General features: G+C 45.2%; 1 protein-coding gene across 7 annotated transcripts; it reads left to right on the top strand.

Annotated features, from left to right (window-relative positions):
- The first annotated feature begins 428 nt into the window (after positions 1 to 428).
- EIF4E2 (eukaryotic translation initiation factor 4E family member 2) lies at positions 429 to 27,579 on the top strand. Of its 7 annotated transcripts, XR_004527335.2 has the most exons (9): positions 430 to 572; positions 7,625 to 7,739; positions 8,697 to 8,831; positions 13,126 to 13,230; positions 14,682 to 14,834; positions 14,934 to 15,070; positions 21,789 to 21,867; positions 26,006 to 26,145; positions 27,067 to 27,579. XR_004527335.2 is itself a non-coding variant. In XM_033859538.2 (8 exons), exons 1-7 carry the CDS (start codon positions 553 to 555, stop codon positions 24,278 to 24,280), a joined length of 735 nt encoding a protein of 244 aa, XP_033715429.1. In that variant the 5' UTR covers positions 429 to 552; the 3' UTR covers positions 24,281 to 24,290; positions 27,067 to 27,579. The 7 variants fall into 7 exon arrangements, 5 of the variants coding, with proteins under 5 accessions (XP_033715429.1, XP_033715431.1, XP_033715432.1 ...); XM_033859538.2 differs by lacking the exons at positions 21,789 to 21,867; positions 26,006 to 26,145 and adding an exon at positions 24,211 to 24,290 and having other exon boundaries at positions 429 to 572; XR_012332931.1 differs by lacking the exon at positions 21,789 to 21,867.

Genomic DNA, 27,579 nt, shown 5'->3' with positions numbered 1-27,579 from the left:
AGCTCCTGGCACAAGTAAGCAAAGATTAACAATAGCCACCACTTATGAAAGGTTACTGTGTCTAGCGCCTGAAACTGATTATCTCGTTCAATCCACACGGCAACCTGAAGAGGCGGGTGCTACAGTATAGTATGGCCAGTACCAAAGAAGAAAGAGCCTCAGGGAGCTTAAGAGAGAGTCCAGGACCGTGCAGCCCCACCGGGGTCGGAGTCGGGAGCCGTGAATCCAGAGTCTGCGCCGTCAGCTACTCGGAGCTGTCTTTCTCGGAGCCAGCCGCGGGAGGGGGTCAGCACGCGCTCCCCTGGGCAGGGCGGGCGGGCGGCGGGCAAGAACAGGGACAGAGCCGAGGCCCGCAGCCCGCGTGGCCACCGAACCTGAGCAGCTCAGCGCAACCACCCGACTACTGCGTCCTGGCGTACCCGCCCCCTTCCCGGCCAGCTCGCCGACGTTCCGCTGCGCCCCGCGCAACCGGAAGTGGTCGGACCCTAGGCGGAAGGACCTGGCGGAGCGGAAGTCACTCCGTGAGGCAGTGGTGACGGCGGCGGCGAGAGGATGAACAACAAGTTCGACGCGTGAGTGGCGCGTGGCCGCCTCCCGAGGCCCCTTCCCCCAACCGTTCCTCGCGTCCGCCCCCGCCGGGACCGCCGGCGGCGCAAACTGCGGCACCGGCCTTCCTTCCTGGTTAGGGCTGCGGGCCGGCCGGGCCTGGGCGGCCGGCGGGAAGGAGGGGTTTGGGGAGGAGGGATGCAGGGGTCTCAGGGACCCCAGGGTCATATGGACCCAAAGCGAAGTGCGGGGTCCGGGCGGGAGGAGGTGGCCGTGCCGCCTGGAAGGAGATTTTCGGACACCCTGCCGGGCGGGTGCGGGTTGCCAGCTGCGTGGAGGGGCGGAGACCGGAGGTTTAGGTGTTTCCGCAGCCTGGCTGCTCTGCTTCTGCGCCCAGCTTTTCTCACACACTCCCTCTGGCCTAGGCAGGTCATCTCTCCAGAGTCTCAGTTTTCTCATTCGCAAGGTGCGGACGGTAACAGAGCCCATGTCGTAGAGTTGCGAAGATGCAATGAGGTAACGTGGCTGCAGCGCTCAGCGCAGTGGCTGTTCAGTTACGGAATTCTCATCTTCCCGAGACTCCTTCCTGCTTCCGTTCTCTTCCCCCTCCTTTTCCCCTCTTCCAACACACTCTCCAAGAGCTGCTCAGTTTCTTGCCCAACGGGTATACTTGTTACTGCCTCCTCCTGCAGTTCTGTATGTACCCTATCTGTTTGATTTCTAGTTCCAGCATCAAACAGTTGGGAGGTGCAGAAAGGAAATACAAAGTATTTTTGCATATTTCCCTGCAGCGATTGTATCTGGAGGTAGATTATGTTTTGGCTTTCTTCTAGTAGTCCAGTAAATCTGTCTTCTTTTCCGAAGACCTAGATTTCCACTCTCAGACCCACCAGTTACCAGTTATTTGACATTAGAAAAGTTACCCAGTCTCTGAGCCTCTGTTACCCAAACCGCATTAGTTGTTAGTGCTCTGCTGCCTTAGTGAGTGTGATAAGGATCAAATCACATTCGGCGATGCTTAAAGGTACTTTAAGATATAAAGTATCTTTTTAAGATACAAAGTACTACATTTAAGATATAAATGTAAAGTGGAATTACTATTAGTTTAGGTTGTGACCCACTGTTGCCCATGGGAAATTGGAGTTTTTCCAGTACCTTGAGTGCTGGTATGCAAATTCCAAGGTCCTGGACTCCCGCACTCCTGGCAGCTCCTCAGGAATGCTTCCTGGTTGCTGAGAGGGCTCTGCTACTTGAAAAAAGTCTTTGGGAGTTTGCTCCCGCCCCCCACCCCCTGCCCAGTCGTAAGCCCTGCAACTCCTAACTTAAGATCTAAGTCCTGCCTCAGAGGAGCTTTCTGCCAACCCTGTACCTCCTTCTCCGCCGAACTGAAGAAATCAAAATTTCACTTTAAGGAGGTACTTCATGCGTAATCTGGCCCAGCCCTACCCAGATCATTTGGAGGTTCGCAGTAGCTAATTTAAACGTGGCAGTAATGGCTTCCACGGGCATTTCGCTATTTTTCACATATTATTTCTACTAATTCTAACAACCCTGTAAGGGGGTCATGTTACCTCCTTTTACAGATAAGGAAAATGAGACTCTGAGATTAAATAACTTGCCCACAGCAACGGGAAGGGCCATATGGTGAGATTCGAACCCGGGTTTGTTGTTTAACATTTGTTCAAGCACATCTTGACGTAAATTAACCTGGGCCATTTTTAATTAGTTCTAATTGTTAACTATTCATTATACTGAACATCTGTCTTCTAGCTATGCAGGAAAAAAACAAAGCTGTCTTTCATTCGAAATTAGCAATTGAAGACAGCACTCCAGCCCTTAGTTTTGTTTTTGTTGCCTTTGTTTTTCATGCAAAAAAGTGTGCAGTTTTTAGACCACGGCTGCATGTTTGGTCTCTGCATTCTTCACCACATGGCTTCTAAGGACATGTTCCAGTTTGCCAGAGTCCTAAAAGTCCAGTGCCTGGAGTTGAGTGCTGTAGTCTAATCTGACGGGCTCAGATTAAAGAGGAGCTCTAGTCTCCTTTTCTGTGTGGCCTTCTATGGACCTAACCTAATAGCCGCCACCCCACCCCCGCATCAAGTCATTAGCTACCATTGCCATTGATCCTATTCATATGTAAAAGCCTAAGATGCTTTCACTATACTTCAGTCCCTACGGTGTTGAGCTTGGTTTTCAAATCTAGATGCCATATTTGATTTTGTCCCTATTCTTTTTTCTTAGCCTTGGCCCATTCTTAATTATTGTCCGAACCACTTATTCGACATTCATCCTAGTCTGCCTCGTATTGCTTTGATCTTAGAAATCCATTCATTAAACATGTTTGCTTTCTGCCACTGCCTGATGCTGGACATGTGAGGATGAATTAGACCAAGTTCCTACCGCAGTGAATCATCTAGTTAGAGTATGAGGACATACCTGGGCAGAAGCTTGGTGAGCTAATTAGGTGCCACTCAGCCTGGACAGCTTCAGATGCTAATTGCCTGCCTAAGTGTATTGAGCAGTGATTTTTCTGTCTGGATTGTATCTTTGCTTCACATCCAGCTTCAGGCTGGTAAGAGTAGCCTCCAGAAGACAGGGTGCGAATGCCTTGCCTTAAGTGTAGGCTCAGAGAGCAGAGTGGTTGCTTAGCTCCACCCTCAAGAAATGACAGCATAAGATGAAGGTCCGTTAGGGTTTCCATTTACTATCTTAGAAGGGAGTCGGGAGGTGGGGTCCAGGGATCACAGTAGCATTGTTTCTTCTCTGGCATAATTATTTTTGTTATTTTTCTGTTTCCTAGTGGTTAGCAGCAAAAGCACTAAAAAGAAAGGCATTTATATGCTTCGCTTGGGGCTAGAAAAATGTAAGATGCTGAGGTGACTGTGCCCCTCTTTAACCAAGATTGAAGGGAAAGGACCCCAAAGGATATAGTGGGGAGTTGGGAACTGAGAAGAGAGAAATGATGTGAGTCCCTGTGGTATGCCCTAAAGAAGAGAATTAGGAGCTCTCTTGGGCCTGAGCAATTTTTAAAAAACTCATGAAATGTTCCTAATCAGGAGACAAAAAACCAGCCATGACAGTACAGCTGGGACAAGTACAAACGTTTATATGGGGATGTTCAGAAGAGGGAATCCCAACTCAGCCTAGAGAGAGATCAGAAAATATTTTCAAGAGAAAGTGGTCCTGGACTTCCATGGTGGCTCAGTGGTTAAGAATCTGCCTGCCAATGCAGGGGACACAGGTTTGAGCCCTGGTCCCGGAAGGTCCCACATGCCACGGAGCAACTAAGCCCATGCCCCACAACTACTGAGCCTGCGCTCTAGAGCCTGTGAGCCACAGCTACTGAAGCCCGTGCGCCTAGAGCTCGTGCTCCGCAACAAGAGAAGCCACCGCAATGAGAAGCCCACGCTCCGCAACGAAGAGTAGCCCCCGCTCGCTGCAACTAGAGAAAGCCTGTGGGTAGCAGCGGAGACCAAATGCAGCCAAAATATAAATAAATAAATATTTTTAAAAAAGAGAGAAAGTGTCCTTAGTCTGAATCCTGAAGGACAAGTTAAGTAGGGGAAGAGGAGCTCTCTGAGCAGAGACCAGGTGATGAACACAACAGAGGGCTGAGGTCGGGGACTGCAAGTAGGCTGACCACTGGAGGGAAAGGAGTTGGTTGCACCATGCTGAGGTCAGACTGCGTGTCGGGTATTCCATAGGTGTTCTTATTTTTTGTTTTATTTTATTTTTGGCTGTGTTGGGTCTTCATTGCTGAGCGTGGGCCTTCTCTAGTTGCAGGGAGCGGGGGCCACTCCCTGTTGCGGTGCGCGGGCCCCCCATGGCGGCGGCTTCTCTTGCTGCAGAGCACGGGCTCCAGGCACACAGGCTCAGTAGTTGTGGCACACGGGCTCAGTAGTTGTGACCCGTGGGCTCTAGAGCGCAGGCTCAGTAGTTGTGGCGCACGGACCCAGCTGCTCCGCGGCATGTGGGATCCCCCCGGACCAGGGCTCAAACCCGTGTCGCCTGCATGGGCAGGCGGACTCTTAACCACTGCACCACCAGGGAAGCCCTCCATAGGTATTGTTAAACACGCAGTATGCTTGTAAATGTTGTGGGACTTGCATGCTAGACAGGTTCCTCTTGAAAAGGAAACCAGACCAGCTCAAGTTTAATGAAGGGGAAGGGGCATTGTAAGCACCATTAGGTCTCCCAGGAGTCCAGGGAGGGTGAACCAAGCCAAAGAGATGGCAGCATCACAGACAGAACCATTCTCCTTTCCACTCTCTGCTCATCTGCTCATTCCCTTTGCCCCTACTGACTTTCTGTGCTCTTGCTTGTTGTCTTTATTCCCTCATGGCTTTTCTTGTATGAGACTCATATGACTCCCTAGTTCCTGAATCCATATGATCTTTCATCTCCTGGATGAAAAGCCGAGGGAGGAATTGGCTCATAATTTTGAGCGAGCCTCTGAGGCATCGTTTATTGGCCAGGCTGGGCCACCCTTTAGTCTGGTGCCCTTCCTTCACAGTCATGTCTTGGCCAGGGTGGGGTTGGGGACGGTCATGGCACCATGCACGATCTCGGGAGTATATCCTACAGCTAGGGCTGTGAAGTGGGCAGAGCAGGCACCCCAGCCCATGCCTAGCCCATCCATTTTAACATTTGAGCACTTTTTATGTGGTAGGCACTGGGGATTCATGGGCAAAAAGAAAAACAGTGCAAAAAACTTAGCAGCATGTTTCTGCATCTATAAGGTAATACAGGCATACCTCTCATTTTACTGCACTTTGCAAATACCGCTTATTTTCTTTTTCTTTTTTTTTTTTTACAAATGGAAGGTTTATTGCAACGCTGTGTAATTAGTGATGGTTAGCATTTTTTCGCAATAAAGTATTTTTAAATTAAGATACATACTTTTTAAAGACATAATGCTATTGCCCTCTTAATAGACTAAAGTACAGTGAAAACATAACTTTTATATGCACTGAGAAACCAAATAATTTGCATGACTCAATTTATTGTGATAATTTGCTTTATTGCGGAACCAAACCCACAATATCTCTGAGGTATTCCTGTATCTGAGTTACAATTTGACCACTTCTAGTACCTTCCCTGAGAATTGCCAGATTCCATTTGACTGGATACGGTCAGAAAAGTGATTTCAGAAAAGATCTGGAAGTTAATGGTCCAGCTCTAGACTAAACAGCATTCTTACTATCTTTGTGAATTCACCTTCCATTTATCTTTTTGTCTGGATCTAGTGAACTTTAGGTTCACTGAAAGCCTTAGTATTGTGTTTTGGGGGCTGGCAAATTATGCTCAGAGACAGGTTTTCTTTGCCAGTAGTTTATTTACCACAGATTCATTGTGGGAATTACAGTAATTTCATAAGCCAGTAGCATGCAGATGCCCCTTATTAAGCTAATAAAGAAATAACATACCATACTCCAGACCAATGATAGGTTAATCACACTGTTGTTCCACGCAAGGGAAGATGAATAAAGTCCAGATTTAGTTCAGTTGTACCTTTATATGAATTGGTACTGGATGAGATGGCTTTGCCAACCAGCAGCTGAAGTCCAGCTGCCAGCTCAAAAATAAAAGTCACTTGTTGCTGGAGCACATCGCTAGGAAACTACAGCACTGGTGTTGACGGGCAGGCTGATCTCTGTGGGGCCGCTACATGGTTTGTCACCACTGCTAAAGGAGTCACCTCGACCACAGGAGGAACTAATGTCCCTTCTTTTCCTGAGACTGCTGCAGGGTTTAACATCACTGCCAACCAGGAGTGAGTGGCTTGAGATCTTCAGAGAGCAGGATCAGGAAAGGATAGCTTTGCCCGGACAGAGACGCTTGGATATTCCTCACACAACTCTCAGTATTTATAGTCTAAGTGTCCCCTCGCCGTAGTTCCTTCTTTATTTGTTCCTATTGATAAGGCCCCAGCGGTGCCACTCGGCAAGTGAGCTGCTAGTGCTTAACAATGACAGCAGATGAGATGACATCCTAACACACTTCATTCTTTTATTAAAACAACTTTACTTCTAAAAACAACTTTTTTTTTGTCTTTGTCGTAAGCAGGTGGATTAAAATATCTTCATTTAAGTCATAAATAAGTGGATTTGAAATCATAGCAAACCACTACACAACACTTAGGGTGGTTTCACTGCTTCTGAAAGGGTGGCACCTAAAGTACATTTGACTTAAAAGGCAAGAAGACGTTCCTTTCTTTTCTTTTTCTTTTCATTTAACATCAATTCAGCATCTTCTGGTGCTACATGTTAGGGCAGCATCTTCTTGTCCTAGATGCTGAAGATACAAAGATTAATAAGACACTTCTAAGGGCCCCCTCTAGTAGGAAAAACAGATGTGGGAGGAATGGTACCTTAGGCTGAGGGGGTAGTGTTTGCAAATAACACAGATGTGGGAATATAGGTTGCTTGGGGAGGTGGGAGGAGGGAAGGAGGATGCCAGTTGACAGGAGTCAGATTCTAGAGGATCTTATGTTTCATTGTACTTTATCCTGCATGGTGGACATCAAAGGGCAAGGGACAGTTGAGAGTTTTAGGCATGGAAGTTAAATGATTAGATTTGCATTTAGAAGGAACATGCTGGTGGCGATGTAATTGAGATGACAGGGGGAGGCGGCCTAAACTAAAGCAGTAGCAATGGGGAGGGGTAGGAAAGATGGTTAGAAGGAGTGGCAAGAAAGAAAAGTAAGTTTTTTAGCTTCATTTGAAATGCCAAAGCAGTTATTTAATCCAGAAATTCTTCTCATTATTGACCATTTTTGGCAAAGAAAACAATCCCTTTCACCGTTTACCTCTCGCTTCTTTGCACAGCCTTTTAGAAAACTAGAATGTGGAGCTTTCTGGAATTCACAAGTTAGCTGATGGGCAGTTTCATTTTTGTTTAATCCTCCTAATTGCCACTCTGCATTCTTTGCCGTCTCTCATCTCATGTGCACCTCATTGCCTGTATCTTTAAGTGACTTGGGGTTGGTTTCCTGGTAGTTCATTTGACCTGGTGGCTTTGTTAGATAAGCAGGAATCAGCTCAGTCATGGAGTAACGTTGTCTTGCCTTTCCATTTAGATTGAAAGATGATGACAGTGGGGACCACGATCAGAATGAAGAAAACAGCACACAGAAAGATGGTGAGAAGGAAAAAACGGAACGAGACAGGAGTCAGAGCAGCAGCAAGAGGAAAGTGAGTTTTGTGCTGCATAGATGTGGTTGCCTTTGGACTTGAGACTTGGTTATCTTGGGAAATCTGGAAGATGCAGATTAACTTGATGGCATCCTGTTTTGTAATATCTGATTTTGTTCTCAAAAAAGGTTGTTGAATCACTGGAGTTCATTTTGGGACTTAGAACTTTTCCCTTGCCACACGATCTTGAGATGCTGCCTTGCTTTCCAACATTCTCCTAGCCTGAGGTAGGGGAGATAAACCCTGGAGTTTAACAAGGATGTTAATTGCTTCAGAAGCTGCTGCTCAGTATTTCAAATCCTGCACATCACTTAGAATTTTTGACTGTTTAGTTAGTAATAGTGTGAGCTGATTTATCCCACAATATTGAGTACCTTCCAGATGCAGGCATTTTAGGTGCTAAGAGGACACAAAGGTGAATGAGACTGTGGATGAAGGAGTTTACACTTAACAGTACCAGTAATACTAGTAGCTGTCATTTATTGAGTACTTACTCTGTGCCAGGCGTGGTGCTAAGCACTTTACCTCTGTTAATTAATTTGATCCTCTCAGCAGCCCCATGAGGAGGTGGTTATTATTTTCCCCACTTTGCAGATAAGCAGCTGAGGCACAGACTGGTTAAGCAACTTGCCCAGCGTCATTAGCCAGTAAGTGATAGGGTGTCATAGAGGAGGCCGACTTGGCCTGGGAATATGTTGAGATAAGATACAAACATAAATATCTATGATAGGAATTAGAAAGTTACGAAAGCATTAAGACCAGAGAAAATGTTAACAGGAACTTAGAATCAGTTAACCACTAACTTACTGTGTCAGCAGAATCTTGAGCCCACTGTAGGTAATTGAGGATGTATCCTTTTTAAGTGTGGAGGTGGTAAGGGGTGACACTGTAAAATGTTTTCTCAGTCTCAGAGCATGTGAAAAATGCCCAGATTAACACACCTTCTTTAATTCACAGGCTGTTGTCCCTGGGCCAGCAGAGCACCCCCTGCAGTATAACTACACTTTCTGGTACTCCAGGAGAACCCCTGGCCGTCCCACCAGCTCACAGAGCTACGAACAGAATATCAAACAGATTGGCACCTTTGCCTCTGTGAGTACTGGGTGGTTTAATGTAGCGAGCCTTGGTAGTACATTCATGCCTGTGTTTACATCGTTGTGTATATATACCCTCCTGGTAACATACTTAGGATTCTGGTTTCCTTAGTTGACTGACCTGAGTCTCTGAAGTCAAATTGGCTCGTTCTTAGATTTCTCATTGCACGTCCATAGGTGACATACGTCAGTATCAGTAAGTATGTGAATTGTGGAACTGGTCAGAAGGGGACAATACAGAAATACAGGCTTGTTTAAGTAGATATTTATTGAGTCCTTACTGTGCACAAAGTGTCATGAGGGATACAAAATTTTACAGTACGTGGTGTCTGTTCTCATGAAGCTTGACAATAAAGTTGAGAATAAAATTAGAGTTTTTGTGTTTAATAATCTCCCATTAGGGTTCCGGATATGTTAGTGATTATGCATAAAGTAGCATCTTTTTTCTGTGTTCAGAAAGAAAAGGAAGTCTATTTTTTGTGGGTACTGTCAGTACAGAGAGCCCACACTCTGTCTTATCTCCGTCACAGGTAGCTAGAGTTGTGTACCCTGAGAAGCTGTCTGCAGCTAAAACCAGTCTTATTCAGTGAAGATTATTATATATTTTGTAGGTGCAGTACAGTCAATCTCTGGGCCGAATCAAATGCAGGATTTGTTATTTTCTTGAAATTATTGAGGTATTTGTCCTGTTTAAAATGCAGACACTGGAAAAGAAAACTATAATAGAAAATAAATTTTACAATAAATTAGTAAAGAGGAAGGACACAATAATAGGCACTTCGTGTGATTTCCTTCGATCGTTATGATAGCCCTATGAGGTCAGTGATGTTATCCATATTTTACAAATAAGAAAAATGAGGCTTGGTTAAGTATCTGATCTGAAGTCTCAAGTCTGTGATAATTTACTTAAGTGAAGGAACCAGTATTGAAACTCAAGTTGGGTAGGCTGTAAAAACCACCTTCCAAAGCCTATACTCTTTTACTCTTCCATATACCAAAATGCATGCCAAGAGGCTCCAGTTTTTTAAAATGTTTGTTTACTAGAAGCAGCTATATTTATCTGTTTATTATTAATCAGATATGCATATATAACTGATAATCAGATCATCTGATTACTATGCTGAGTTGATATAATTTCAGCCAAAAGCAAAGATCCTGTTTTAGTTGGCCTGTGCTCTCTTACCACCAGTAAATTTAGGCTTTTGAATTATTAAAAATAGCTTGCGCACTGGTACATATTTGGTTCAAGAAATGTTGAATGAATTCAAGGCACTAATAGGGTTCTAAAATGAATAAAAAACCTTGCCCTTAGGGAAATAAGACATGCCCAGGAATTTCCAGTACAGGGAGGCAGTGGGAAGTGCTGTAAGCAAGGCATGGCTAGAGTGCACTTGGAGTGCAGAGGGAAGGAATTAATTTCAGCTTGGAGAAAGCCTCTTTGGGAGGAGATGGGTTTGAGATTGAATTTAAAGAATTTGAACATGTGATAAGAAGAGGAAGGAATTCTTGGCAGAGAAAACAGTAGAATTAAACTTAAAAATATCCACGTAGTCCTTAACATTCCTGAATCCACAGAAATTTTGATGGCTTGCTAGACATTACAGGTTAAATGGCAGCCATTATGTTGTAAACAACTGGTTAAGCACTCAGAGGATCAGAGAAGAAACTGAACTGGGGAGGAAGTTTTCGTTCAGGAATTTGTTCAGTTATTTTAGCATAATTATAACTATTCTAGCATTTTTCTTTCCCTCTTAAGAAAGGTATATATGAATTTACCCAACTTGCTCAAGGAGGGTTTTTGTTTTCTTTTCTTTGGGCGTGTATGCTGAGTTGAACAGTTTGTCATCAGCATCATCTTGGGTTAATGCTTCTTTATACTCACCAGTGTCATGTAATTCAAGGCATTGGGAAATGCCTCACAATATTAAATTCCTCACAAAGAAATAATTACATTGTAAAACCAGTGATGCCAAAGCAGTATTTCCCATTTGTCCTCAATCCTAGTGTTTGACAACATTTAAAAAGTTCTTGAAGTTCAGGTAACTAAGAAAGCCGTGTCTTGAAATGGAAAGAGCATTGGACATGGGGATCACAAGTGCCATCTGTTCTACTGCTTGACTTTGTGGGCTAGGGCGAGTTCTGAAACCGTTTCCTCAATTATAACATGAAGAAGGTAGTTGAGATGATTTCTGAGGTCTTTTCTGCACTTCGTATTCTGAGTCTAAATGTTTATTTTTTGGTTTCAGTTGGGAGTTCCAAAAATGAAAATTGCCTTAAGAGAAGGAAAAAAGATAAAAATTTAATGCTATTTCTCGATCTGCTTACTATTTCATCTCTCTTATGGTTTGGATATAGGATTCTGGCTATGAGATTATATAGGATGGCTTTAAGATTGGTGGAGACCAAACGGTTAATAAAGCAGTGCTCAATTGGAGGATTGAGAATGGTTGGTGTACTTTGTCCCCACCACCCCCTCAAGTCCTGATTCACAATGAGCCGTGGTTTCTAGTAGGCGTACTTCATTTCTTTGCACTGCGTTAGGGTGGGAAAAGATTATTGCTCATTGTATGCATATGACCACTCACTGTCCCAAATCACTGCGTGTAATTAAGCATGGCAGTGGCTGAGATGAAACACTGCATTGAAGTCCTACAGATGGCATTCATTCCTAATTTCTTTGTAACCTGAGACATTTCCCGTGTTCCTGCTCTCTAGAGGAATGGAAGGCACATCCATTTCACACAGCCTGAGGTCTGTTTCTCCTCAGTTGCTATCCATATCTGGGAGTATGACCTGAGTCTCTGTCTGCTTGGTACCCATTTTCAGCTGCGCATTATGGAGTCTTGCTTCATGTTTAATTTAGAGCCAGCAGTGTCTTGGCAAATACCAACTGTTTCTTCAGACTGTTCCACATTTTCTCTTTCCTCCTAAAGTGTGCACTTCACTGGCCAGTACTTTGTAGCTATTCTCCATGAATTGCAGAGGAATAGGGAAGTAATCTCTCCTATCAAATCACTAGTGAGAGAAACAGAAATGGCATGCTGAATATAAATAAGCATACATTTTATAGAGAAATATGTCTGATTTTCTAACAGGACTGTGAAGGAGGAGCAAAGAGAAAATCTCTAGCTAAGAAAAGGGACTTAAACCCTAAGTGAGAGGCTAAGTCCTGCTTGGCTTTTGGACCGTCCTGGCCTTAGCAAGGGCACCATGGTATGGAGTAGTGCATGTGGTTGATTCTGTCACTTAATGCTCAGTAACTAAACAAATAAAATGTATTTCATTGTAGCTAATGCTATATTTGATGGTAAACATCTTCGATCAAGAAGTGCAGTTTGGGCTTCCCTGGTGGCGCAGTGGTTGAGAGTCCGCCTGCCGATGCAGGGGACACGGGTTCGTGCCCCGGTCCGGGAAGATCCCACATGCGCTGGGCCCGTGGGCCTTGGCCGCTGAGCCTGCGTGCCTAGAGCCCGTGCTCTGCAGCGGGAGAGGCCACAACAGTGAGAGGCCCACATAACGCAAAAAAAAAAAAAAAAAAAAGAAGAAGTGCAGTTACAGGGCTTCCCTGGTGGCACAGTGGTTGAGAGTCCGCCTGGCGATGCACGGGACGCGGGTTCATGCCCCGGTCCGGGAAGATCCCACATGCCGCGGAGCGGCTGGGCCCATGAGCCATGGCCGCTGAGCCTGCGCGTCTGGAGCCTGTGCTCCACAACGGGAGAGGCCACAGCAGTGAGAGGCCCTCGTACCGCAAAAAAAAAAAAAAAAAAAAAAGTGCAGTTATAAATATAAGTCATGAGCATGTAATGTACAGCACAATGACTAGTTAACTCACACAGTTAATAATACTGTTTTTTTTTTTAAGTGATTTGGTTCTAAAGAAATACATTCAGGCTGAGGTTATGTGGCATTTAATCTGTCTCAAGACTTAAGTGGTTTTTATTGTGTAAAAACAAGGTCCTCTTACACCATGTGATGATTATCCTGTGATTTCTGCAGGAGAGTATGTATTGACATTGACCAACTAAGGCTCCTAGCTGAGGCTGGCATTTCTCACCTAAAGAGTTTATTCTTGTATCAACAATATTACATTATTCTTTTATCAAAATATACAGTATGCTTTCCTCTAACATGCCTTCCTTCCCACACAGTCCCCCAAATGAAAACCTAACCTCCAGAAATTAGAGCCTCTAGCAGAGTGTCTTCCATGTTTATGCTCTTCTCTTAAATAAATCTCACATTCATTCAAAGAAGCACAAGAAACATCTTTTCACTCTGCTGTCTTCTCACTGCAGGTGGAGCAGTTCTGGAGGTTTTACAGCCACATGGTACGTCCCGGGGACCTGACAGGCCACAGTGACTTCCATCTCTTCAAAGAAGGAATTAAACCCATGTGGGAGGTGAGGACTGAAAGCCTCAGACTGCTTTTCTGAGCAAGTTTTTTATTTTAGGGGTTTTTTGTTTGGTTTGTTTTTTTTTTAATTTTTAAATTTTTTTTTAAAGCCATGTCAAAATTAAAAGTAGTTTATAGTTTTCTCGGGACTTCCCTGGCAGTCCAGTGGTTAAGACTGTGCGCTTCCACTGCAGGGGGTGCAGGTTCGATCCCTGGTCGGGCAACAAAGATCCTGCATGCCTTACGGTGCTGCCAAAAAATTTTTTAAAATTTATTTTAATTCTAAAGAAGTATTTTAAAGTCTTCTCTGAAAGCTGTGTCACTATTTGGTCCGTTGGAAATGGGACCTCTAGGAAAAGGCACTGATTCCATTGTTTGTCTGTGTGGATGGTTTTCAAAGATTGTTTTATCACTAAAATGGTATTATAACAACATTAAAGGATTTTTAAAAATTACTCTTCCCATAGAACTGGTTTTGTGTGTGTGTAATATATTACCATAGGGTACATATGATTGAAGTGAGTAAAAGTAAGATTATGGGCAGCAACTGGAGACCCAGAGCTGAGCTCTATGATCTCTTTGCTGTAACCCATCTTCTCTATTCTGATGCCAGAGTGTTTTTCTAGAAGACAAACGGGATCACCCACACATACCCCAGTTAAAAATCTTACGCAGCTCTCCATCGCACACACGATCTTGCACCTAATTACCTTTCAGGATTTGTCACCCATCATCTCTAAGTCCTCCCTTCACTGTAGCTAGACCTTCCTCTTTGCGTCTCTGTCTCACAATCAGAGTTTGCACACTGCCGTGTTCTTCCCAATGCCGGCAGAGCCCTTCACCTGCTTTACCTGGCTAACTCCGGTGTCCCTCAAGACCCGGCTTAAATGGTTTCCTCTTCTTGGGTGTTTCTGTCATGTTCTTTCTGAACTTCCTATGCATATCTCTGTTACAGCAGTACTTGTCAAACTGTACTGCTGGAATTAATTTTCTTGTCTATCTTCTTCACTAGACTGGATCTAGGTAGAGACTGTGGCTTCATGTCTGTATTTGGGACATGGTAACTCTTGATAAACTTCTAGTGAATGAAGTAAGGAAATCTGTTTGAAATCTGACATTTCATTTTGATGTAGTTCCGAAAAAGGATGATGATGATTATTATTATCATTTTGGCGTATATTATCATTTTGGCTACGCCGCGGCTTGCGGGATCTTAGTTCCCCCACCAGGGATCAAACCTGGGGCCCCGGCAGTGAAAGTGCCAAGCCCTAACCACTGGACCGCCAGGGAATTCCCAAGAGAGGATTATTTTTAAAGGGTCCGTTTGGCCATTTTTTCCTATAGAGTTGAGTAATTGGGAAGCAACAAGACTTCTTAGTGATCAAGGGATCGTTGGCCCTAAAGCAAAAGAGCTGTGAAACCATATTTTAACTTTAAATGCTTTCTCTCTTTTCACAGGATGATGCAAATAAAAATGGTGGCAAGTGGATTATTCGGCTGCGGAAGGGCTTGGCATCCCGTTGCTGGGAGAATCTCATCCTGGCCATGTTGGGGGAACAGTTCATGGTTGGGGAGGAGATCTGTGGGGCTGTGGTCTCTGTCCGGTTTCAGGTAAGCCACCCCACGGGCAGGTCTGCTCCTCATGTTGCCTTTACTCTTCTCACTGCCTCCGATTTGCTTTGATGATTCCTTCTGTCGTTCCTCCTGTAGGAGGACATTATTTCAATATGGAATAAGACTGCCAGCGACCAAGCCACCACAGCCCGCATCCGGGATACGCTTCGGCGAGTGCTTAACCTACCTCCCAACACCATTATGGAGTACAAAACCCACACCGACAGCATCAAGTATGTGTTGTGGGGGCTTGCGGGGGGCGTGTCCCTAAGTTTAGCAAAAGTAGGTCCTTAGTTGGGCCCAGAGGAATGTGGTCGTACAGAGACTGACTTCAGGAGAAGGGACAGACCAGTCTTCCCCTAGTGCTTCTGGCCACCTGTAGCAGTTCTTTGCTGGCAAGGTTCCCTGTCCACCTACACTGTGGGGTGCTTTTTATGAGAGAGAGCCCTTCTGCAGAATCCCAGTTGCACTGCCTGGGCTTGCTTTATTCACACAGGCTGTCTTGTCTTTCATGCACTAACCACTGTCGTAGAATGAAAGACAAAGTGCTCTTCTTTTTCTTGCTGATTTTTAAGATAATTTCACTGAACAGTAAGGCCCTCCTCCCTGTCTGCCCCTCACTCCACTTTTGCATGTCTTTTTAACCTGTTAGCTTCAGTCTGTTTTCTTTGTCCTGGGAAATCGACTTCGTATCAGGAGTGATGACTCCATTTCCTTGTGTGTAGAGCTGAACTCGTAGAGGAAGCAGAGTAGCGTGTTTGTGGGAGTAGAATCTAAGGGGAGCATGGATGCCAAAGAGGAAATTAGCTTTGCAGTCTACCTAAGACTCAAGGAAGTGGAGCTGGACGTCCACAAATGAGAATCACTGGCTAGGGTTGCTCCTTCAGTGATTGATTGTCATAAATAAATCCAGGTTATTATGAAAACGTTGTGGGGAGTGGCTGTTAGATTTTCCTCACAACTGGAGGGAGAGCGAGCCAACTAGGAGTCAGGACTTGGAGGTTTAGTTCTCTCCTTTGACTCTAATATCAGTGTGTGCCTTTGAAAAGTCTCTCTGCCACTCTGCTTCAGTTTCCCCATCGGTAAAATGGATAATAACGCTTTACCCAACAGGGTTGTTCGAGGCTGATTTAATCTTTGTAATTGAAGGTCCTCAGATGGAGAATGCTCTTACAGGGCCAAGTATTATTACTCTCATCATCATCATTAGTAATAATATCATCATCCTGCTTATTAAAAACATTACTAGTAATGAGCCCAGCCATGGTGTTCAGCAGGCAGACCATTTGGGAATCTTTTTCCCCTGAATTTACAGATCGTATTGTGGGTGGAACTGGCTTAAACTAGCTAAGCGCCAGTTTTTAATTGGGAATGCTGCCATAGGAGGTGGTCTGTATCGCATGGCTGGGTGTGGCTCATTGTCGCCACCAACAGTTATTAGCTAGCCATGACCCTGATTGCTTGCCTCCAGTCCCCGGGTCAGCATTGTTTTTCTCTAGGCAGATTTTTCCTATTCTTTGTTCTGGAATACAGGTAGTTTCTGCCCTCCAGCCAGACTCAGTCTAGGCTGGAGAGACCCACACCTACCTTCTCTAGGACTCTTACATTCAAGGTTCCCAAATGCTCCCCACCCCCATCCCCCCCAGAAGCAACCTTTTCACCTGGATAGGAAAGGGAAAGAGGTATTTTTCAGCTCTCCCCTCTCCACTGTTCTCCCGCTCTAATACCCTGAAGCAGTTCTTCCTGACTTTTGTAGAAACACGTACAAGTCCTTAGAGTCTAGGAGAGCCTTGGGGCTTATTGCCTTAGCCTGCTGCTTGCTGCCTTATCCAGAGGCCTGCCTAGTACTCCAGCCCTGCAGCTGCAGGGACCAGAAAGCCCTCCTTGATACCTAGATGCTACTTTTCCTCGCGTCTCCCTCTCTTTCTCTCCCAATGTGCCAACATTTTGCACTTTCACTAGAATGCCAGGCAGGCTGGGCCCCCAAAGGCTCCTTTTTCAAAACCTCTGGAAGCCGCGGTTGAATGTGCCGTGACCCTCTCCCTCTCTGGATGGCACCGTCACTGAAGCTGGCATCGTCGGAGTCTCTTGCTCTGTTGGCGCGCTACCTGGAAGACCCTTCTGTCCCGGACAAGAGGAACCGGAAGAGCATTTTATGTTTTAAGAACAGGCTGACACGCAGCAGCTACAACAACAGCTGAGATCACTTAATAAATGGTGCTAAACTAGCTTGTCTCATGCTCTTGCTCTTTATGGTGCATCAAAGAAGTGGCCTTTCAGACTGACTGTCACCATATTAAGGAATGGCACAGACTTCTCCGCGGAGGGCCATCCGGGGAACGCAGCCTCATTTCCATAAGCCCATTGTATAACGTCACATGGTATTTTGTTCCAGTTCTGCTGAGGTCCGACATAATGAGGTGATATCTAGCTCTCAAAATGAGACCCCATTTTTTTGGTATTTGAATTTTAGTTTCCATCTAGTCATGCCGATGACCAGAACAGAGTGATTTCTGACTTAGAATTCAGCTTGAAAGTCCGTACGGTTGGAAAGGGGGATCCTTGGCCTTTGCTTTGCTGACTTTGTATGTCTTACTTCAAAGAAATCTCTTGCTTGGAGGTAAAGCCCTGCTTCCGTCTGTGTGCGGCTGTACGTATAGAGCTCCCTTGCTTTGTGTTAATGAGGTTTACTCACTGTGCTAAAGCCGCCCAAGCCACAAGCTCTTTGCCAGCCTTCTCCCTTCTGCTGTCACCTTAGAGCCAGATCATCTTCCTCTTCGAGCTCGCCCTGCTTGCACGGTCTCAAGGTTCTAGCCCTTCCCTTCCTCCCAGTCCCCAGGGTTGTTGTGCATCAGGACCTGGGGTGGGGAGATGTCTTTGTCCTGCTTGAGTGTGCTCCTTAGGGCATCTGACCACACATAGCACATACCAGCCCCTCATGTGCTTTGTGGCTTGGCATGTATGTGCTACAGCTCGGCCTTCAGGCCCCTAGCCTGCATGTAGAATTTCAGCAAGCCTTACGTTACTTTAGGCTTTCTGAGGAGCTACCACCAAAACCAGAAGTGAAACACTTGGCCCGCACTAGGCCAGGTTGCCTGATCGCGCCTGTGAAGGTGGCTGTGGGCGTAACGTGGAGTTTGCCAGAGTGGCTGTGCGCTTCCATTATGGCAGCAGCGCCCTGAGCGATACCATCCTCACTGACCATCGGGCTCCACGTGGCCTGGGATCCCACAGAACACACACTGGGACTAGAGCGCCTTGGGCTCAGCATCCTGGAGGTGTTCGTGTCGTTGCTTTTTTCTGTTATGTACCCCAAACTGGGTGAAGGACCTAGAAGATGGAGACTTGTTGATGTATGGAAATGCCTGTTCTCTCTGTTTTCAGCGTTTGTCAAAGAATTACCTTCTATGGCCCTTTCCCTCTTGCCTTCCACTATAATGTTACATGTATTGACCTTAATTTCAGCTAATGTAACTGGTCCAGGGGATGAGCTTGATGTCACCTTCCAAAGTAAGAGTTGATGAGAAAGCACCAAACTGACCGTGAGACCCCTGTGATCCTTGCCACATCTGAGCAGAAACCGGAACTGTTCTGCTTTGTTCTGCTCCTTGTGGCTCTCCCACAGGTGTGGCTCTGTTTGAGCCAAGGAACTGGAGCTGCTTGGACTTGAGAATTCCGGGGAAATGAGGAGGAAAGAGCCGCAGTTCTCTCCCAGCTGCTCTGGAGATTAGGGCTCCTGGAAATGGTGAGGGGAATTTTTTAGGGGTGGCTTAGATTTCTCAGTCAAGCGTACCTCCACCTTGCTCTGTTTCAGTCCAGTCTCCGGTGTCCTTTTTCAACTATCTGGTTTTCCCAGGCTTCCCCTGATCACACTGCTTGTGGCCTTTTCCTGCTGCACTCCCGAGAGGCTGATGCTGCGCACAGGGCGTGACGAGCTGCTTTGCTGCAGAGGGGATGCTGCCTGCTGCCTCGTACCCTTGCTTATTGCCAACAGTTAGCCCCTTAAGGGTGCGTGGGTCCCACTGTGAAACTGGTTCAGTTGAGTGTTAGCTCAGGGGTGTGGCTCTTTCTAATGAGGCCAATCATAGCTGAGATTTCAGAGATTTGGGTCCTTGCAGGCATCAAGTGATTCACTGTATCTGCCACTTTGAGGACAATCTCATAACACAGCCAGACTTGCAACCCAGAATCACGGGACCACAGGATAAGACTTGGGGCGCAGAGCCATATAGAGCAGCAGTGCCTCTTGTGAGGAAATTCCTCTTTGGAGTAGTCTCTTGAGTCCCTTCGTGCCTCTGGCCTGGAATGGGAGAGGGAAGACAGGGCCAGCTGCACTCAGTGGGCCACAGTGTTGGGAAGACTGACCAGGCCCCTCTGCAGAGAGAGCTGAGGGTAGGTGACTTCTCTTTATTCATTTATTCTAGAGGAGAAATGGGTCGAATCACGGGGACTTCACCACATCTAGATTTCATTGTATTTAAACATTGAACTTCGTAGGCAAGAACCAACCATCCCTTCTCTTGCCATGGCTAAATCATAGCCAGGTGGCACTGGGTCATACCAGCATAATTGCTGGACTTTGCATTTGTGAAATGTTCCCCCATGCTGATGTTCAAGGTAAAGCCCAGACTAGCAGGAGGCCAAGTTCGTCCATGAGTATGAGGGCCAGCTGAGTGCAAGGCTGTGAACTGAGATTTGGGCCAGAGTAAGGGCAAGTACAGAGTTACACAGAAATGAGATCTCTGCTCTCAGAGTTTGCTTTCTGGTAAGTGAGCTGGCAAAAGGTGGTCTTTAAAGGACTCATGGTTATCCTGTCATTTGAATCTGTTTAGAATGCCCTGTAGGCTATATTAATCTCATGGTAATTTAAAAAAGAATATTTTTTTAAGAAATTCAATTTACATGACAGTTTTAACATTTAACTTGTTCTTTCTTTACCTTTAAAAGAAACAAGTTTTAATATTACTAATATGCCTGATGGAAAATAGCTAGAACATTCGCACCTAGTTTTAGGCGTTTGATTTGCCTCTTAGTCAAGCATTGGCCTGTGAGAACCAGCGATTGTACCAGTGACTCTGACCAGCTATCTTATCTCCACTGAATCCATATGAGGAAACTTCTTTGCCCACATTCTTCATGTTGAAGTTTTTACATATGAAGAAAATACTGCTGAAGAAAATGGGAGGGCAGTTTAATACTAAACTGGATTAGAGGGGACTCTGACATCCACATTTCTGAAGGTTCTTGACACAGAACTTCTGTTTGGACTAGTGTAGGGCTTTCTGGAAACAAAAGGATAAATGAGGTGAAGCTTCAACACAGCCTTGTAATTTCTTGTTGACACCTAAATTGCTTAAATAGAATTTAAGTCTCACCTTTAGAGCAAGAGAGGGGTTTCCTGGGTCGTTGCCCAAGCGTCAGAGTTTGCTTTCTCCTTATCTCCATTTGTGAAGAGTGAAATGACCTTCTGACATCACTCGTGGACTCTCAAAGTTCATCACGTTACCATCTCTCCAGAAGGAGCTGTGAAGCAGATGTCTTTCTGTGGAAACTGAGTTTGTGAATTGATAAAGACTGGCATGCTTATTGGGTGCTCTTCCATTTTCCTTCAGTTAACGTACCTGTATCAGTATTTTGGCAGTACTCTCTCTGAAGAAACCATTAACTTCAGATCAATCTCTTATTCTGAGAGATACATCATTAACTTATAAATGCTGCTGTTTACAAGAGGGAAATACTAATGAAACTGATGTGAATATTGCCTGGAAGAATGAATTTGTTGTGCCAGGTCTCTGTATTTAATCCCTTCCTATTTAAAAAAAGAAAAGCTATCTGTAGGAGACCTACTGATAAAATATATTTTAGTGGTCATAATATTAAACCTGCAGTGAGCTAATAATTTAGCACATTAAACCCTATATGTTGTCACCATGGGTATATCACCCCTTTAAACCAAGAATGGAATAATTGACAGTAAGGAGTTTTAGATTTAAAGGCACCAAATTACCCATTTTATATATAATTCCCAGGGAAGTTACCTGACACTTTGTCCCTAAGTGGCTGAAAAATGGTTAAGGCAAACAGGAAGGACATAAGCTCCTCTCAGAAAACTTGAGGTGCGTTAGGGCTTCCAGATACACAGGGCATCTAGCTTTCTCCTGGTTTTTGGCCAGCAGTCACCAAGGCCCTGGTCTTTGTGGAGCATCATTCCAAGAGACTCTACCCTCAGTCACATTTCTTATCCCTTTCTAACTCCAATTTCTAAATTAAGTTAATAAGCATTAAAGTTGTGTTGAGCATTGGCCCTTGGAAATTTTGAGCTGCTGTGACATAATACAACTTAATTTTAAGATAATAGTTACTTGGGTATTATCAGAAACACGTAACCTGATAAGAATTTGGGTCTGAGTTTAGAAGGGTCAGAAGGTTGGAAATACGAAAGCAGATGAAGTGGTGTAATTTCCTCATTGCGTCTTTGGACACTGTAATGCTGTTGGGTACCTGCCTTTACCGTCAGGGTGAGGCCTGATGAAGAAAGATAGTTTCTGCCACCTGTCCTCACGTCCCCAAGGCAGAAAGCACGGCTGCCCTTCGCCTCAGTGAATTGGAGGTGTCTCCCATGGTGGGTGAGCTTAGCTCTGACCTCACTGGTCTCCCCTGTAGCCTTGTTGAAGGAGTGGCTAGAAGAACGTGCAAATCCTCTAGGGAGTAGTAAGGGCCAGACTTAGCCAGGAGACGAGCCAGCTGCCCCTGAAAGGTGCCGGCCACCCCGCTAAGCTGAGAGGAAACTCTAGGAGGGGAACCTCACTGCTGTGCTTCCAGGTATCGGTGGGCTCCACTTGACCTTGAGGGTATCTGAAATGGGGTGTGGGTTTATCTTGTCTGTTCTCTCTTTGTTAAAAAGCCTTTGATCTGAATGTACTATTGTGTTTTTTGTCTCTGGTTTGCCAGGGCCTGGGAGGAGTTTCATGGCCTGGTGAACAGCAGCGGCCGCTGATCGGACGCTCCCCCTCTGTCTCTCACACTCAGGGTAGGGCCTTGTCTACCTTCTCTGTAACCTTGTGACATACCTCTCAACCGTAGGACCCTCTTCCCAAGGGAATGCCCTCTCCCCACTTGTCCCCAGGCTTGCCTCTGCCAGCATTGAGCCTGCTTCAGCTCCTCCTCATGGACTGATGCCACAGTCTCAGAGGAAACCGCTGAGTCCAAAGCCACTGACTTATCCTGCCTGGGTCACATGCCTCCTGGTGAAGCCCTGGGCAGGTCGATGAGCCTCGCTACACTTCTGTTTTCTGATTTGGAAAATGAGTTTCCACGGACTGACATGTCTCTGGTGTCTTTGGATGCCAACATTCCATGATTAGAAATGGCCCAGAGATCCATTTTCTTTTGCCTGGACGTGGCCATTTTTAAGCCGTCTGACAGTGTCCTGTGACTAATAGGACAGTTCCACAGGCCACAGTATGGGTTAGGTGAGAGGTATGTCTCGTTTGCTGGTGGTATTTGTCAGTTGCGAGGAAACAAGTGATGGAACTTCTGAGTTTCAGCGGTTAAAGTGAACTGGGGGTAGATGTCAGGGCTGTGTAGGAGGCACGGTTCCAGGTTGTATTGTGGCTAGACCACCACGTGTTTGCTGGCAGAGAGAGACCCTGGGATATCGAAGGCTGGGTCAACTGAAGCATTCACTTTAAGAATATTTGTATTTCAGTTAAGGGAGTTCCAAGTCCATGTGTGTATCTTTAGCAGAAGGAGTTGAATTGGGTAAATTTACTCTGGATGAGAGGAATGGATAAAAGGACGGTATCTCCACGTGCCCGACCCGAGAGCACATTCCTGGACAGTAACTGTCCCCGCCCCAAACCCATCCCTAAGAAATGGAGAATTTCTAAAATGGAAAAGATCATGTCAGCTGTAGTAGCTGCTTCAGAACTCCCCTCTCCCGGGAAGGAAGGGAGGCTTTTTAAGGAATAGGAGACCTACATTCCTCAAATGAGCTAAAGAGATGGCATGACACTGTGAGGGACAGAAGCGGGTGGCCAGGGGTCTGAGTAATAAACAGTCCCAGAATTCCTATACACTCATGCCACTCATATCTGTTTTTTCAATAGTTTAATTCCTTTATTATAAATTCAGCTTCTAGATGATAACATTAGATTTTCAAAATTGCAATTTAAAGAGTTTCTCTGTATAGTCAATATAGAATTCTGAGATGGATGAAAACCATGTATCAGCTCTAATACTGATACATTGATGTGTAGGCTGGAAAGCAGCAGATACTCAAAATAAACCAGTTACATTCCCAGAGGCCTCTGGTGCTATAGTGGACATGTTGTAACAGCACTACCATAGTTAATTCTAAGGTTCCTTTTCTTTTGCTTTTAATGTCCCTAAAATTGGGGTGCTTACAGTGAATGTGATAAGAAAGGTTTTTGTCGTAGTTTAATTGGCAGCATTTACCTCTTAATGGTGGTGCCTTTAAAATTCAACAGCATCTTAGGTTCCATAAAAAAAAAACCTTTAAAATGAAACTGGAATAGACAGAATGGAAGACGTAAAATTATTCCCTCTCCTCTCAGCTAACACTAAAATCCCCAGGAAAAGATCTTTGAATTGCTTTGAAAAGTCATATAGTTGCGTAAGTTGCATAATTGCTGTTTTGTAGTCTCTTTGTTCTTTTTGTTGCCCCCCCGCCCAATATCTTTTTTATAGGGCAGATTGAAGGGAGCATTCATGGGTTAGGTGTTCTCCTTGAAGCACAGACTTGGGAGAATGAGAGGAGTATTAGAGTCTAAACAAAAAACCCAACTCACTTCATTGTCCTAACAGACTTGAGAAAGACTTCATATTTCACCTTTATTGATTTAACCTTGTAAGTGGTAAAAGGGGTGTTCCAAGGAGATGCGCATACCCAGCTTGTGGTGGTTTGAGCTGCCGTTTTAGAGGCCCCAAACTTTAGCCTTCTTGTCCTCCCTCCCTCTCCTCCCTTCCAAGTAGATCACTATCTATGAAGAAATTAAAAACTGCTATTTAAATAATTCTTGAACCACAAATACTTTTCCTCAATTTATCTGATGTTTTGTGACGTTACATGTGGCTGCTAATATTTTAGGAGTATGTCATTTGACCTCTATTACCATTACAAATAAACATTGCCCTTTTAACCATGGCTTCGGTAGAAGTCCCAGTTAGCTGCTGGTTTGGGGCGGTTGGGGAGAGGGGTAGATTCTGGGTCCCTGCATGTCTAGGCTGACATGCACAGAAGCAGTGATCTCTCTTGATGGAGAATGAACTTGGTGTGGTCACTCGGTAGAGATGAGAGATTGAAGTTTGCCCTAGTAAACCTAGGGGGTTTGCAATTTTGTTTGCTTTGCAGGGAGGGAGAGAGGAGGAAGCCAGAGCTGGCCTGGGCCGGACAGCTGGATAGCCAGAGAATGATTCCCTGAAGACCGTGATGTAAAGATGTTATCATTTCCTTCTAAACGATCTGTTATATCATTGAAAGCCATTGAACAAACCCGAACCCAAAAACCTTCCCAATAGTCTGCACATTGCTAGGTGCTTGGAGGGTCTAGCTTTCCGGAGCTCAGTCTAGATTGTCTAAATTTTAGTTTGCTTTTAAAAGAAGAGAAGCCCATCTTTTAAAAAGAAAAAAAAAAAAAAAGAAAAATTGATTGTGGCCTCTGCCACTTCCTGTCTACCGTCTCTCTTTCTCCTAATCTCTCTGTGCCCTGCAGCCTGGGGTGAGGGACATAACTGAGGATTAGTTCCCAGCTGGCTTGAGGTGAACACATTCCTCAGACTAAATTTGGCACCAAGCTCTTCTCAACCCACTTTTTTTTTTTTTAGAAAGGCTGGACCTGAGCCGCCAGCTGCCACCCGCCTGCTTCAGCCTGTCATTGTCAGGAGCCTGTTGCCCACCCTCATTGCTCTTTGTTTTTCTTTACATCAGACTCTTTTTGGAAAAACTCAGCTGGATTCTCCTGGCTCTGTTACTCTGTCACTCCCCATTTCCATTTTACAAATAAACCTTAGAATGATTCTGACTTCTTAGAGATTTCTGACTATGAAGAGATCTGTGGCAACAGAATTAGAATCAATATTACGTATCTTAGTGGGAAGGTGCTATAGAGCCCTTCAGCTTACCTGCCACCGGGAGGGTTTGTTCTGGCCCAGCCCCAGCACAGTGCAGGAGTTCTCCAGAACGTAGGTGGCCTGCGTATGGTGATGATTAATCCTAAAGATTCTCTTCTTTACATCACTAAACAGCAGAAAGGGCTGAGTCCAGATATTTGCCTGCCATCTCTCTTACTCCAGATAAGACAGATAATTCTCCCACAGTCAGAAGATTCTCTGACTCTACCTTCCCGCACCCCTGGCTTTCTAGTCTCCCTTCTGGTTGGCTTTTGTGATCCAATTGATCTGTAGGGACAGAGATGGCATCAAAGGGGAAGAAGGAAGCAGCAAATCCTTCTTCCTGACCACTCTTTGTTATCAGAGGTGTCCTCCGTTGTGCAGACTGTCACAGCACAGCGTCCCTAAGAGGACTCAAATAGCACACCTCAGTTAACGCCTGCTTTTCTCTGTCTTATGATCAGATGCATTCTTATTCTTTGTTAGCTTCTTGCGGCCCCTCAGTGGGGTCTGCCCTTTTGAAAGGCCCTTTAAAAAGATGATTACCCCACTAAGTTCTCTTTGTGTTCAGTCTTCAACTCCTTAGATGGAAATCATTGAAATTCTCAATAGCATTGATCATTGAGCTGCATGGTCATGTATGTCAGTTACAAAAAATACCAGTGGGCTTTTGAGATAACATCAGTTTCTTCCCAGCCAGAGTTCACCCACGCCAGCTCCATCCAGTTTCCCTCTCAGTGTGCTTGTCTGCAGTTATTGTCTGTGTAGTGAGGGCTGTGAGTTACTGTCAGCCTGCCACCATCGTGGAGGAGAATCTGTTAGCCAGCAGCAGGAGAAAACTGCTGTTTGGCTGGGCTGAGCATATTCCTTCGTCAGTATTAATTCATTCTGGACCAATTGCCAGATACCCAATCAATTGTAGCAATTTTAAGACAGGTCAGTTAAAACCAAAGCTTCTAGAATGTTCCATTAAAATTAAATGGAAGAAATCATTCCAAAATCAGGTTAATGAGAATTTTTCTGTCTCAAAATTTCAGACGAGTTTAAGTCTGAAGCGCTGGGCCAGAGCAGTAGATGCAGTGACCTCTAAAGCCCCTTCCAGCCCTGAGATCTGGGGATTAAAGTGGCGACGCGAACTGCCAAGGTGTTGTTGGATTACTAGGCTGCAACAGGAGAGGTACTAGTGGGCGGCCAAACCTGTCTGCATCCAGTAGGAGGCAACTAAGAAGACATCACAAGATCTGTTACACACACACACACGCACATGCACGCGTGTGTGCACGTGCTAAGTTTCTAAAGTAAAGTGTACTCAGGTTTCACCTCTTAGAATATCCTTTCATAAGCAGCTATAAGTTTTGAACCAAGGGATTTTTGGTTGGTTGGTTGATTTTTTTGAATATGTAATACAATCTGTCGTTCAATTTTTTTTAAAAAATGCATGTGCGTGAGTGTGTGTTTGTGTGTAAGAGAGAAAAAGGTTTGCGTCCCACTCTTTCTCCATCTGCCCAGCTTCCAGTGTCCCTTCCCCTGCCACCACACTGCCCCAGGTAACAGCGTTTTATTACGTATGACTTCCTTGAGGCAGATATGAGCCTTATTTCCTCACTCACACAGGAGGCAGCATATCAAGTCCACACACTGTTCTGCACCTTAACGTTTTCAGTTTCTCTTGGCGATCTTTCTGTATTAGTAGAGAGTTTCTTTTCCTTTCATTTTTTTTAAGCTGCACAGTATCCCTTTAATATTTAGTCCCCTATTAATTTTTAGTCCCCTGTTCACACGCGTTTGGGTTGTTTCTGACCTCTTGTAGTTGCAACCAGTTGAGTCCAAGTGGCTGAAGGGACTCGGGAGGCAGGTTGCTGTGTTGGCATTAGATGAGCAAGGAAGGAAGGTCCTGGGGTGTCAGGAGGGCCCGAGAGCTGCCGAGGCCAGGTTTCCCCGTGTGTGTGTGTGTGTGTGTGTGTGTGTGTGTGTGTGTGTGTGTGTGTGTGTGTGTGTGTGTGTGTGTGTGTGTGTGTGTGTGTGTGTGTGTGTGTGTGTTGCCTAGAGATGACCTGTGTATTGAATGCTCTCTTTTCTCCCATTTTTTTTCTTTCAGGGACAATTCAAGCTTTCGAAATACAAAAATCACATTGTGAAAGTACACAAGCTGGCAATAATCCTTTTCTGTATGTGTGTGTTTGTCTGAAACGGATGGGAGGTCTCCGGCTGGCCCTTCCATCTGCTCACTGAGGGGACGTCCCTGAGCCTCGTGCTCCCCTTTTGCACTCATTCCTGGAGGACGGATTCCGCTAGACACCCTCCAGCATCGCTGACTTTATAAAGCGGAAAAAATGGAAAACGTGACTTTGTAATAGACAAACTTTTTTTTTAATGGGGTTCTGTTGGGGGAGTTCAGCCTTTCCTTTTTCTGTGTGCTGTCCAGATGCCTCCCGGGCACCCTGTCGTGCTCTCCTCTGCTGTACAAAGGGCGTCGTGACCACGTGTACAAGCCAGAGCTGTCAGCTGAGCGTGATCAGTATTATGAATGTCTGTGCGTCCAGGAAAAGCTTTTTGTTGGAGAGTCCCGGAATAGCTATAAATGCTGTCTTCTAGACCTGCCGTGAAATTA

The sequence above is a fragment of the Tursiops truncatus genome, chromosome 7 (assembly GCF_011762595.2).
Source record: "Tursiops truncatus isolate mTurTru1 chromosome 7, mTurTru1.mat.Y, whole genome shotgun sequence".
Lineage (NCBI taxonomy): Eukaryota > Metazoa > Chordata > Mammalia > Artiodactyla > Delphinidae > Tursiops > Tursiops truncatus.
This window is presented reverse-complemented; position numbering and strand designations above follow the sequence as displayed.